A 13642-nucleotide genomic window follows, 5' to 3' on the forward strand; every position below is an offset into this window, starting at 1 on the left:
AATCTTGGTATGTATTACCACTGGCACAACTTGTCTTGCTCATAATTTGGTGTCAGCGCCCCCTAGTGGTCAAACGATATTAGCAGTTTTTGTGTACAGAGTGCCATTCCGTGTATTTTTGAAAATAGTTTACCTTTGTGCCAATAGGCTTGACCCTTAATTGCTGCTTGCAGCTATAATTCTGCTTCTTCTCCTGTCATGTCCGCCCATTGAAACTCTAGTACATGTCAAAGTTGTGAAATTTGGCCCACACATAAAGGACAGTCTGAATTGAACCATGGCAAATATAGAGTCACCATATTTGCCACCAACAGTTCAAATTTCCACATACATGTTTGCCTATAACTTTTGAACCGTACATTCTAAAAACAAAATAATTTTTCCTCTGAACCCTTGGCTCAACCTGCTTTTTTGACCTACTCATAGACGTTTTGCACGACAGTTGGTATGCAGCATCTAGAGACTGTCATCACAGTCATGACCTGAGGTAACATACACCTCTTCGGCATAGCGCCATCTACTGGTCCAGAGATGTAAAAATTGCTATTTTAACAAAACTTTGCTGAAAAATCTAAAAAAGTTGTCTTCCTTGAGGCATGGCGAGTTAAACCATACCCAATATTCCTCCTTCGTCCATTGTGGGCGTAGCACATTTAAAATTTTGTCGCAAAATGCTGTATTTTACGGACACAATAACGTATCGCTACAAAACTTGGCATGGTTCATCAAGGTCAAGTTCTGAGAGGACCTGTAGGCCAAGAGATATACTGAATTTATTACAATGTTAATAACAATGATGTGTATTTCAGTGTACTAACATAGACACTCTCTCACACACACACACACACACACACACACACACACTCAGTAGACCGGGCTTGAGGCTTACTGGTGGGCGTCCAGCGACTCGGGCATGAGCATCCGTATAATCCACCCCAAAGCATGTGCACAGCCACATAACCAGCACGGCAACGGTCACACCCATCACCTCGAGCACGTCGTCCCCACCGTCAGCACTCAGCTCCTCTACACATAACAAGGACAGAATAAACAAAATTAAACTACTAATAAATTAAATAAAAAAAAAACAAAGAATTAACAAAAGGAAATGACGTTACCAAACAACCGTAATGCTGGTAAATGAAATGAACAAACAAAAGGAAATTACGTTACTCAACTACCATAATCCTGGTAACTGAAATAAACAAACATAAGGCAAAGGAAATGACTTTGCCAAACGACCGTAATGCTGGTAACTGAAATAAACAAACGAAAGGCAAAGGAAATGACGTTACCAAACGACCGTAATGCTGGTAAATGAAATAAACAAACAAAAGGAAATTACGTTACTCAACGACCATAATCCTGGTAACTGAAATAAACAAACATAAGGCAAAGGAAATGACTTTGCCAAACGACCGTAATGCTGGTAACTGAAATAAACAAACGAAAGGCAAAGGAAATGACTTTGCCAAACGACCGTAATGCTGGTAACTGAAATAAACAAACGAAAGGCAAAGGAAATGACGTTACCAAACGACCGTAATGCTGGTAAATGAAATAAACAAACAAAAGGAAATTACGTTACTCAACGACCATAATCCTGGTAACTGAAATAAACAAACATAAGGCAAAGGAAATGACTTTGCCAAACGACCGTAATGCTGGTAACTGAAATAAACAAACGAAAGGCAAAGGAAATGACTTTGCCAAACGACCGTAATGCTGGTAACTGAAATAAACAAACGAAAGGCAAAGGAAATGACGTTACCAAACAACCGTAATGCTGGTAAATGAAATAAACAAACAAAAGGAAATGACGTTACCAAACGACCGTAATGCTGGTAAATGAAATAAACAAACATAAGGCAAAGGAAATGACTTTTAAGAGACAATTAAGGACGCACAACCCACTCGAACGATCACAAAATAAATCACAGAAACACATTCATTCGTGAATGTTACACATCTGAGGGCAGATATTCAGTCGGCCACACAAGGGGCCTATGAGGTAGCTTCGTCAGCAAAATGAGCTCAGTCCGTTAACTTTGACTCAGCGAGAAGCCCAGAACATGAGGGAGACGTGCGTTAACAGCACTTAAGCAAAGCAGCAGTCGCCACAAGGCAGGCCGCAAGCGTTTCCTTGCTATGGTAGCTATCCACACACAATACACACAATAGTTATTTTAAGCTACCACCCAGAAAAGGTAACCACATAGCCCGCCTGGAACAACCACATGCAGACACACGAATATCGCAGACAATGCGCAATGCGCAAGTCAGCAAAGTAACGTTACTCCATCAATCAAATGAAAACGGGGAAGCCGCAAAACAGCAAAGCATTCTATGAAAAATCGGAATCCGACATAAACCAGCAGCAGACTAGCAACAGTACAACATTTGTGATCTACATACCTGCGACACCACCACAAACTAGGTGAACCGAAACAACATGAGCCTCCAGCGTCACGTACTGCCCCAAGGGGTGCGTTCGGGTTATAACATCCCCCTCCTGACATGATTGGCAACCAAGACTACACCACGAGCTAATCGTAACCAAGTGGGGAGGAGGGAAAATCTGATCCTTTGACGTGTCCAAACTATTTCCCTTTGGGCTTTGGTTGACCTTGTAATTGCTGCTTGCAGCTATATTTCAGTCACACTTTATTTTAAGGTCCAATTTTCTTTATTAATAAAACATTACCTACGACTTTTTCCACTGTAGACTCCTAATTTGTTGCCCATTAATAGTTAGTAAGGTTATTGTAAAGTTTATCTATTGGGTAGGATTAGGGAAGTAGAATAAGATCATTTAGAATATGTGCTTTATACTGTAAGTACAAAAAACAGCCAATATACTAATAATATGCATGCTAATAAGCAAATAGTTAATAGTAAGAATTGGTGCCTATACTTAAGTGTTATGCATATTTCTTCTTCCGCCATTGCGTCTATGGCATAGAACTGTACATAGAAAAGTTATGAAATTTGGCACACAAATAGTGGACAGTCTAATATGATACTGTAGATTTGGAGTCTAGTGCCACCAACAATCCAAATTTTCACATACACTTTTGCCCGTACACCATAGAAAAAATTTAATTTGAATGAAATTTGGAACAGCATGTAGCATCTGGAGACAGGGCGTTTGTGCATTCACTCATAGAGAGCATGTTTTCTGCTTTTATAGCCATGACGTGTTCATCCTGTGAACTTTCACTAATAAAATCAATGTGCTCATAGTAAAGACATTAAGAAAATTGAACTGAAAATTGCAAACATTCTTCTCCAAATATCTTCCTTTGTGTTCAGCAGAACAAACTAATTTATACAGGCTTGGAACAACTTTAGAGTGAGTAAATGATAACAGAATTTTCATTTTTGTGTTAACCATCGCTTTAAGTAGTCATGTGGTGTCAACATGGAAAAAAGTGTCAACTTTTAGTGAAATATATTTAACATCTATCAAAATAACATCTCTATCACTATAATATAGCGAAATATTTATTGTGTGCATATCATTTTAAACATATTTGTCATACTAGTTTTTCTTTATAATTTGTTGCCTTTTTTTATCTAATAGTCATGACAAGTAGACTTCATTACAGGTCAAGCCAAAGAGTGGCTAAGGCACCTAATCTATCCATTAGTTTTCTTATTATTCTGCTTCTTCTTCTTTAGGGTCAAGCCACGTGGCGTAGACACCTATTGTATCCCTTAGTATTTTTCTTCTTCTGCCATTGAAGTCTATGGCAGCTCATATAACGGTACACGGGAAAGTTGTGAAAAAATTGGGAAAGTTGTGCACACACATAGGGGACAGTCTGAACTGTTACCATGGCAAACAGTCCAAACTATATATATCCTAAAAAGTTTTTAAAAATTATCTTTTCCTCTGAAACCTTAGCTCCTGCCGATTCGAATGCACTATATGACGTATGACCCATTTATAATTTTGTCGAAAAAAACAAAATTTAATGAACGCAATAGCGAATCGCTATGAAACGGTCCATCTGGTTTACCATAAATTTGGTACAGTATATGGCTTCTAGAGACATCCCTAACAAAAAGTTATTAAAATATTTTTGATTGGTCAAAAGATTTTTGTATATAGCCTCAATGAATTCTAAGGCGACTGTGCCAAAGGGTAATATGGCTGTATCTTCTCAAGACTTTTGGTATGTATCATCACTGGCACATCTTGTCTTTTTCAGAAAAAATGGTGACAGCACCACCTAGTCGTCAAAAGTTTTAATCAATCTTATTGTGTTCTAAGTGCATTTCCCATAAGTTTTAAAACTTTGTTTTCAAGTTTCAATATTTCCCTTTGTGCTTTACCCCGTAATTGCTGCTTGCAGCTATATTTTAACCTTTATTTATAAAAAAATAGATCTTTTCCTATTTTGAAAACAAACACACATATATATATATATATATATATATAATGTATTTAATTTTCAGTAACTGTGGGTAAAATGAACTGTTTCTGCATATTTAGGAAATGCGAGTCCGCCACAAAACATCACTTCCTGGTTTCTGTCGAAAGGTCAGGGGAAGACCCGTGATGACACAGCCAATCAAATCCCACATGATATCTATGTAATTGGGACACAGGAAGACCCACTAGGAGAGAAGGAGTGGGTAGACATAGTTAGAAGTGCCCTGCGGGATATAACCAACATTAGCTTTAAACATGTAAGTCACACAAAGCCAGGTTCCAGGTTCCTAGGCTTATGCAACTAATTGTCTATCTGTATGCATGTATTCAACCGTATAAACTGTATTATACTCATTTGCTTTTTTTTGGTTGTAAATAGATTGCTAGTCAGACACTGTGGAGTATTAGAATTATAGTTCTAGCCAAGCCAGAACATGAGAACCGCATCTCACATGTCTTCTCTGACAGTGTTAAGACCGGCATAGCTAATGCTCTAGGTTTGGTTACCCCTTTCCTTTTTTAAATAAAAAATATAAATCTATCTGAGTAAAATGTATCTTTGCATGTTAAAACCTAATTGTGGGTGCGTGTGTGTTTATAGGGAACAAGGGAGCAGTGGGGGTTTCCTTTATGTTTAACAGAACATCCTTTGGGTTTGTCAACAGTCACCTGACCTCAGGAAGTGAAAAAAAATTGAGGTAAACCAAAACCCCTATTTAAAAACAAAACAACAAGCCATTGACAAAATACATATAAAAACTATTTAATAAACAAGTGTGTAACTGAAAAACATATAATTGCTCTTGTCATTTCAAACCTGTATGACTTTCTTCTACACAAAACACAAAAGAAGATGTTGGTAACCAACAATCAGTCAATGGGTACCCACTTTGTTTGCTTTTGATTGATTGTTTGTATCTTTTCAATAGAAGTGAATAGGTATCACTATTGTTTGGTTAGCAATGTTCTTCTAAATATTATCTGCATAAAAATGTTATATGTGTTCTGCATATTATACAGGTTTGAAATGACTAGAGGAATTCTGGAAATTATGACAGGATTTTTGGATGAACTAGCACTTTAAGTCCATTTATTATTTATTATTTGATGTTTTATTTATTATTTGATGTTTGTACCTTTTCTAGACGAAACCAAAACTACATCAATATTCTGCGTTTTCTAAATCTGGGAGATAAGAAGCAAAATCCTTTTGACATAACACATCGCTTCCCACACCTCTTCTGGTTGGGGGATCTGAATTACAGGGTTGATTTTCAACCACAGGTAGGCTGATGTGTCAATCCAGTTCATTCAAATCATTCCATTCATTCAATCCAGTTAATTTCAAATGAATTTTATAGCACTGATCACAATTTTTCATCGCTGCAAAAATGCTTTACAAGAAAATCTAGCTACACATCAACACTTACATTGAAGTGCAGCTGTATCTGATAATGACTTCGACCCAATTTAAAAGTAATTTTATACAGTATGCTTTATTACAAATGGGCTAATTTCAGAATGCCTTGTGACATGCTATGGAATATTCTAATATGGGGAAAGACGACCTCACCCGTAATTTTCCTTTTAATCACAAATGCTTCCTTTAGCATATTTATAAATTTTTCGCCTTAGAATTATAAGGTTCTATCTCACATTTTTGCCAAATTGATTTATTAACCATCATATTCATGTTCTATGATAACTTATTTACGTTATAATAATTTTTCCAAGCTTTGTACATTTTGGGACATTTTATGGATAACAAAAGGGTCTACCTACAAACGCTTGGTTAAGGGTTCTATAGGTTCTTGGTTCTAAAATTTGGTTCTATAGGTTTTTATTTGTGAGTTCATCACAATGAATGCACACATAAGAAACCCAATCAGGATCAGCTTTCTTTCATGCATGTTTTTTTTCTTATTTAAAATTTATTTTAAAAGGTAAAATAGTAAACAATTTAATTGACCCTTCGCAAAACCCTGCACCTCTTCATTCCTGTTGCTATGTCCGACATGCTTTCGGTATCAGCCATGCGCAACCACTCCTAGTTTAAATTTGTGCACTCCCTGGGGAAAAAGTGAACAATTTCTGGAAAAGTGACTGATTTCAGACAGAAAGGTCTGCAATATGCATAACGAGAGATACATTTGTGATTTGAGATAACTGTAACAATAATTATACCTATAATTGCATCCAAACAAGCCGAATCTATCGTTAAGAATAACAGTCCATCAGTGTCTTAATCTTTATTTGTGTTAAACACCGCAAACACAGTAAAGCTGTTGCTTTACGACTTCATTGCTGAAAATGTCTTTACTTTAAAATGTCACTGAAAATGCTACTCTCTGAAGGCGCGCTCATCACAGGGACGCAAAGCAAAGTCGGACTGGTTTGTTTGTCAGACAAAATGGCAGTCAGTAACGGGGGGGGGCACACAATATCAGCGTTATGATTGGTCAGATCGCTTGTCAATCAAAGTGCTTGCGAAGGGTCAATTGATGGGGTCTTAATAAGCAGAATAAACATTAGCATGTTATTTAATACATTTAGAGAGAAAACCATTTTTCCCGTGTCACCCTCTGTGGAATTAAATCCAGGTTCCTACCTAAAATTATCATCTGCAATAGACAAAATATTTAACACCTACTTGAAAAAAACATTCATCATAAAATATCTAATAAATCTAACATTTTATGTCAACACATTATTACAACACACATTTTTGTTTTAAAATCAATTGTAAGTAAACTGTTTGTGATTCTTAAAATGTATTGCTTCAGTTAATGTTTTGCCAGAACCTTTTAATTCCAAGTATAACATAACCTTTTAGAATTACAAAGTTCCAAAAATCCCCATTTACAAATTTGAGAGGATTTTGACATCGTTTCTAGGGTCTCTGTAATTTTCATTTGTGAAAAAGTCTTGTTCCCCATATCATTTTTGCTATATAAAAGCTCAATATCTCGAAATTGCTCAGAAAGCAGATAGAACATTATAATTTCAAGGTGAGGAATTGTGTTTAGACTATTTCATATTGACATTACATTACACTTAAATGCAAAAAACGTTGTTAGGGCTGTCACAATGATTAAATAATCGTCTCATCGCAATTATTTGACATAGTCGCAATTGTTTCAGATAGCAGATAACTAATTTATGTAAATCCTTAGAAATCAAGGGTGATCTGCAGCATTTTACTTCCACCATCCTTACCCTGCAATTTACTGTTACGTTCGAATTACATTTTGAGATTTGTATTTTTTGTGTTTATGAGTTTTCTTAAGGTGATTTTAGATTTGCTGCATCTACAACTTCAATAAATTATTGAATGAATGAATTATGACGAATTTTTATAATTGTTAATTGCCTTAACGCAATTATTAAATAGACAATAAATCGTCAGCCACATTTTATAATCGTGACAGCCCTAGTCTGAGTTGTAGTTTTGGTGTTAAAATGGCCCCTTTATTACTGAGAGCTTTCAAGTAGCAACTTTTGATATCAGCAGACAAGAAAAGACCAAAATTCTGTAGCCCTATAGATTTTTGATCTTTGCAGGATGCAGAGAACATTGTGATGAAGATCAAACAGCAGCAGTATCAGGAACTACTTGCCAAGGATCAGCTGAGCACAGAGATGAAAGAGGGAAAAGTCTTTATAGATTACGGTGAGAGCTCTCTCTCTCTCTCATTGAGTTTCTTTACTGCAAAGAAACAGGATCAGTTCTTATTTTACCCACACTGCAAGAGAATATTTTATTAAATAACAAAATAACCATTTAAAATACAAACTGTCATTTATCTATCTATCTATCTATCTATCTATCTATCTATCTATCTATCTATCTATCTATCTATCTATCTATCTATCTATCTATCTATCTATCTATCTATCTATCTATCTATCTATCTATCTATCTATCTATCTATCTATCTATCTATCTATCTATCTATCTATCTATCTATCTATCTATCTATCTATCTATCTATCTATCTATCTATCTATCTGCCTGTCTATCTATCAGGAGCTCAGTTTTCCAGTTGCATGGCAAATTCCCAAAAATTTCAACACTGTTCAATCACGTGTACTAGGCCCAAAAATGCAGAAAAAAGCCCAAAATAATGCATGCAAACATTTCTAACAAAAATGACATAGGAATACCGATAGAGGAGCTGGCTGTTAATTTACTCTACTTCAAGCCATCCAAAATGTGTGTGACTTTATTTAGACACAACAGTAAAGATTTATATCTGGAATTGTGGTCCTTGGTACAAGCACAGTTTCATGTCTTTTAAAGTTCAAAACCCAAGAGGCAACATAAAAGTAATCCCTGTGGTTTCTGACGAAATATTTAAGTTTTAATATGCGAATCGATCTATCTCTGCAAGAAACTGAAAATTTCTTCCAATGGCATTCGTGTTACCTACTCACTTATAGCACTTGAAGTAGAGAACCTTGGCAGCGGAAAAGCGTTTTACTTTATTAAGAAGAACAAATAACTGCACATTAAACTCAAGATAGAGAATTGCAAGCATTGATGGAAACCTAAAGGCACCAAATGTAAATTTGGTAGATGGTACACTTTTGAAACAACAAAGGTAAAGCTTTATGACGTTATGCAGGAGAGTGGAATGATAGGAGATGTTGTTTTCACCATCCAGTGGCTTATGCAGATCGCCCATCATGTTCACAGACGAGGTAGTGAATGAATTTATTACGTTTGATAACATTATTTAATGTCATCGTAATCAATTAGCTGCAAGAAACATAGAATGTAATGCTACGTTAGCCCGTCAGTGATATTTGACTTTGTCAAATGATTTGGTAGCTTAATGCTGTGCAGTTTTATGTGTTTAAAACATACAGTCATTCAGTCGTCCGTGTACACAGTCGAACAAATTTCAGATTTACTAAGTATGTGAAAAACAATATTTGAACTTTGGTTGAAATATTGCGTCATCGAACAACGCCTTTAACAATAGTATTAACTAAAATACGGATATATACCGTATTTCATAGGGTTACTGTATTCATATCTATTCAAATAATCTGTGCATGACTATTTCTTGTACAATATATAATATTTCCTTACCTGTCTACTAAAACACATGCGAGAGCTGGTCGCAAAGCTCTCTCCATTTCGAAAACGCCACATCGATATTAATCCTTCTATTATTATACTTTTGTCCATAAGCCTGCTCGTCTACTTTTACGTATTTAAGGATTTTCTTTACTTTAATATCCAAAAAAGAAATATTTTGCTATAAGATGCTAGTGGGCCATTATAAATGGTAAAAACTATTACAAAGGGTGGGTTGTTTAAAGAGTTAAGGATTTCATAAAAAACCTAAGTCTTAATGGTCACATATATTATGTAATGATTGTCTGATAATGATTGTCTGATGACAGCAAAGGCTGGATGCTCTCTCTAACGGATGAAGGTGTGCTCGTGTCCAGGATATAAAGCATATATTTTGTCAGTTTGCTCAGATTTATATAAGCGTTAAATATATATTTAACACGGTTCAGTAAAAGGAAGGAAGGAGGCTGGAACAGGTTAACGTAAAACAGACTTTTATATAACACAATATAACAAATAAACAACAAACCGAAGGTAAAATGCCGGCAGCTCCCTCACAGTCGACTGCCGGTCGTGCAAAAACACAAAAACACAACATAGAGTCCAGGCCTGTAGGCCCTGTAAAACCAGATTAAGGTCCCAAGAGGGTACGGAGGATGATCGTTGTGGATTCACCCTTCTTGCGCCCCTGAGGAACCTGGTGATCAGGTTATGTTAACCTCCATGAGATCTTGAAGAGCAGCAATAATGGTTTCCTCATCCCGTCGAGGGGCCAGGCATGGAGATTCCAGAGGCCTGGCGTGGCAACCCTGCCCTTCCCTGTCCTTCACAGGGAATCGGCAAGGGGGGAGCTGTTATCAGACCTACCAGGTCTGAGAACCAAGTCTGGTTGGGCCAGTAAAGCGCAACTAACAGTACTTGATGCCACTCTTCCCTGACCTTGCACAGGCTGATTGGGGGGCAAGGCGTACTTCCACTTGTCCTGCGGCCAGCTGTGTGCTAAGGCATCCTCGGTCAGGGAGTACCAAAGCGGGCAATGGGTGGAGCCCGGGAGGCAACAGGTCTACCTGCGCCTGGCCGAACCGCTCCCATATGAGCTGATCTGCGCGGGGATGGAGTCTCCATTCTCCGCAGGGAGTCCCCTGATGAGAGAGCACATTGCCTGCCTGGTCCAGGTCGCCCGGGATAAACGTGGCTCGCAGGAATTTGGTCCAACCGGACCAGCACGTTGTATTCCTGCCCTAGCTCAGAAAAAGCCCAGATCTGACCAAGGGTTGTGGATGCGCAGATACTGAGATGCATATCTTTATTGGCTATTAAAATGCCTGTCAAAGATAAGATAATCTTAATAAATGAACACAAGATTTATTATTTTTGAATCCTAAGTATAATAGGCAGAAGTAAAAAGCTGTAAAGGCTATAAACAGACTACATTCGCCACCACCAAGCCTCCAACAATTCTTGCAGTCTTTATTAAAAACATGTTCCTTAATGACTAAATGTAAATGTAACCCACTTTTCTTTTATTTTTGATAGAAACATTTTACATTTTGAAATGTAGATTCTTTGAAATGAGATGACACTTTGTGAAATAAAAATTAAAAAATGAAAACAGAGATCATCTTTTTGTGGTACAAACTGTAAATCAGCCACTGCATAAAAGTGCACAGAAATCAAGGTGTGACAATCTAAAACATTAAAGAGTGCAAAATAGACACACAGAAATTAACTGGTAAGGCTAACTTTGAGAAAATGTTAAATAAATTTATGAAATAAATTACAATACAGAAAAGACTCTCTTACACACACACATGCATACGCGCTCACACAAGAACCTAGATCTTGTCATTACACGTGTTTACATTTTTTTAATCAGATGGCACTAATGTGCTTTTTTTAAATGGGATTTTAACTTTTTGTCGGTCTCTCAACGTCGTGTCGACAGAATGGGGTTCCTATGAAAACGCCATGGCGCTGTGCTGCGTCACAATCTCTAGTGGAACGACGCTGACTGGACTGGGCGTATCAGACATGAGCGCTAGCTCGACATTGTAACCTTCCAGTGGAGAGGTAGGGGGTCCCAGAGCCTGACATAGGTGGGAAACTGCCACCGGCCATCACGGGCGGAGGCCTAGTTTCTCTTAGGCGAGAAGCCACCCGGCACCGTAAGGGCCACTGGGAAGTGCTATTTCTCTATTTGTACCACTATATGTACCACTGGCTGCCGGTCTCACCTGGTTGTACCATGCTCAACTGGTAGTACCACGCCCTTAGCCAGTGCCCACAAGGAGGCCATCTTTGGACCGGTACACCATGGTCACGGCGTCCACAATCCAGTGCGCCAATCTCTGTTACTTGTTAAGAATCTGTTTGTTAGAACCAAGATATGTTGTTGTTGTAATATTATCATCATTGTTTATCTGGAACCAGTGTGCTGCTTGTATATACTTGTGTTGTCTTCGCCTATTTTATTCATTTGCATTATTATTTGCGTGTTCTAAGCTATGATAAAGCTAATCATTTCATCATTGCATTGCACAGCACGTTTGAGGGAAGAGATAGCTAACAGTAAATAGCAACCCTGTTATAGGCGTTTGATCTGACAGCAAGATAGCAGTATACGTAAGTTTTCCCACCATTTGTAAAGTCAGGGACAACCAGACAATGTACCCCAGGGTAGAGGAAATGCACTTTGTAGTTAAATGTTTGTTCATTTAGAGCTACTATAGAAAACATGGCGGCGCAACATGGCCAATTCAATGTATGTGGGCCCACTTTGAATGTAGATAGAAATAGCTTATTCTAAAGTAATTCAAACATTACGGTTCTTAAGTCTTTATAAACCTCTGAAGAAATAGTTTTGTACATTATATTGCATTTCTGTCAATAGATCCTATACCAAATGAACACCCTATTCCAGTCAATATTCCAGTCAAAATTAAGCGGCATCTAGCGCTGAGGTGAATTGCAACCAACGGCTCAGACAACCCTCCCTTTCAAAGCACTACAGAAGTTGACACAACATGGCAAATTACATCCATGGGACCTGCGGTGTATAGAAGCATTTTGGTAGCAATATTCAATTTAGAATGCAATATGGTCAACCAAATTGAAATAGAATTCCCCGGACGGATTATATATGTTTAAGATTTTCAAGAAAAACTGTAGCAAAACAATAATTTAAATGTTATTTTCCCTAAATCCGTAAACATTAATAGGTTGAACATTTTGGATTGCATTTTTCATTAACACACAGCATGTTAAATGTTGCAAAATTCAATGTGTACTTGAAAATGCATTTCAAGCTGACCATGCCCCCTCCCACTTACAGCGTTATTCGTAAAGGTGAAGCCAGCATTGCTCGTTACTTGGGTTGGTGTAAGGCTGCAGAGCTGATAAAAATATTAAATCGCATGCACACGAAGTGGAGCACAAAGACAGAAATGATTTAAGTGTTTCTTAAGATTATTGTCTGTAGATGATAGAGTAGCTACATTGTTAGAACATCTCGCAAACATCTTGTGAGGTGACTCTTCAGTAACTTCAGTTCCCCTTCAGTCGGTCTCTCGACGTTGTGAGAGACTGACTGACTGGGGTTTGATCTTGAGAACCTACCTTCTCCGAGATAATTAATTAATAAAACGCCAATGGGCTTGGCGAATGGCACGCGCACGCCAGTCTCCGCCCCGTGCATACGGGTATAAAGGAAGATGGCGGCGGTCATTCACTCATCCTTTGTTCTTCGGAACCTGTGTGTTTGCTGATGCTACACGCGATACTCGACTTCGAGAAAAACCTGCTGGATTTATGACGCGGAGCAGCGGACTTCTCCTTTCGGTGGACTTCCCCTGGGCGTTTCGGCAGAAGGCTACAGACCTTAAGAGGTAAGTCCCTCCGGCTACGAGCATGTTTCGTAGCTGTATCCTTGGGTGCGACAGACTCATCCCGGAGTCTGACGGCCATGATTCCTGTGTCACTTGCTTGGGGCTCAAGCATGCTGAGGCAGGTTTTCACTGATGCAATGTCCCGTGTGTGCGGACATAGCAATCAGGGTGTTGCGGTCACGGTTGGCTACGTTCTTTCGAGCGCTGCCACCACCCCGTCTGTTTCCCAGGCGTGTT

The 13642-nt window shown here is 38.1% G+C and overlaps 1 protein-coding gene across 2 annotated transcripts in view; it reads left to right on the top strand.

The window, feature by feature from the left end:
• The window catches only part of inpp5d (inositol polyphosphate-5-phosphatase D), a 52899-nt gene that overhangs the window by 17795 nt on the left and 21462 nt on the right, over window positions 1-13642 (top strand). For both annotated transcript variants that reach the window (XM_079460950.1, XM_079460951.1), the window contains exons 12-16: window positions 4499-4695; window positions 4818-4935; window positions 5040-5136; window positions 5584-5722; window positions 8000-8108. In XM_079460950.1, coding sequence (XP_079317076.1) covers window positions 4499-4695; window positions 4818-4935; window positions 5040-5136; window positions 5584-5722; window positions 8000-8108 — 660 coding nt within the window. The remainder of the gene's footprint in view (window positions 1-4498; window positions 4696-4817; window positions 4936-5039; window positions 5137-5583; window positions 5723-7999; window positions 8109-13642) is intronic.

The sequence above is a fragment of the Barbatula barbatula genome, assembly GCF_947034865.1.
Source record: "Barbatula barbatula genome assembly, chromosome: 7".
NCBI classification, from domain to species: Eukaryota; Metazoa; Chordata; class Actinopteri; order Cypriniformes; family Nemacheilidae; genus Barbatula; species Barbatula barbatula.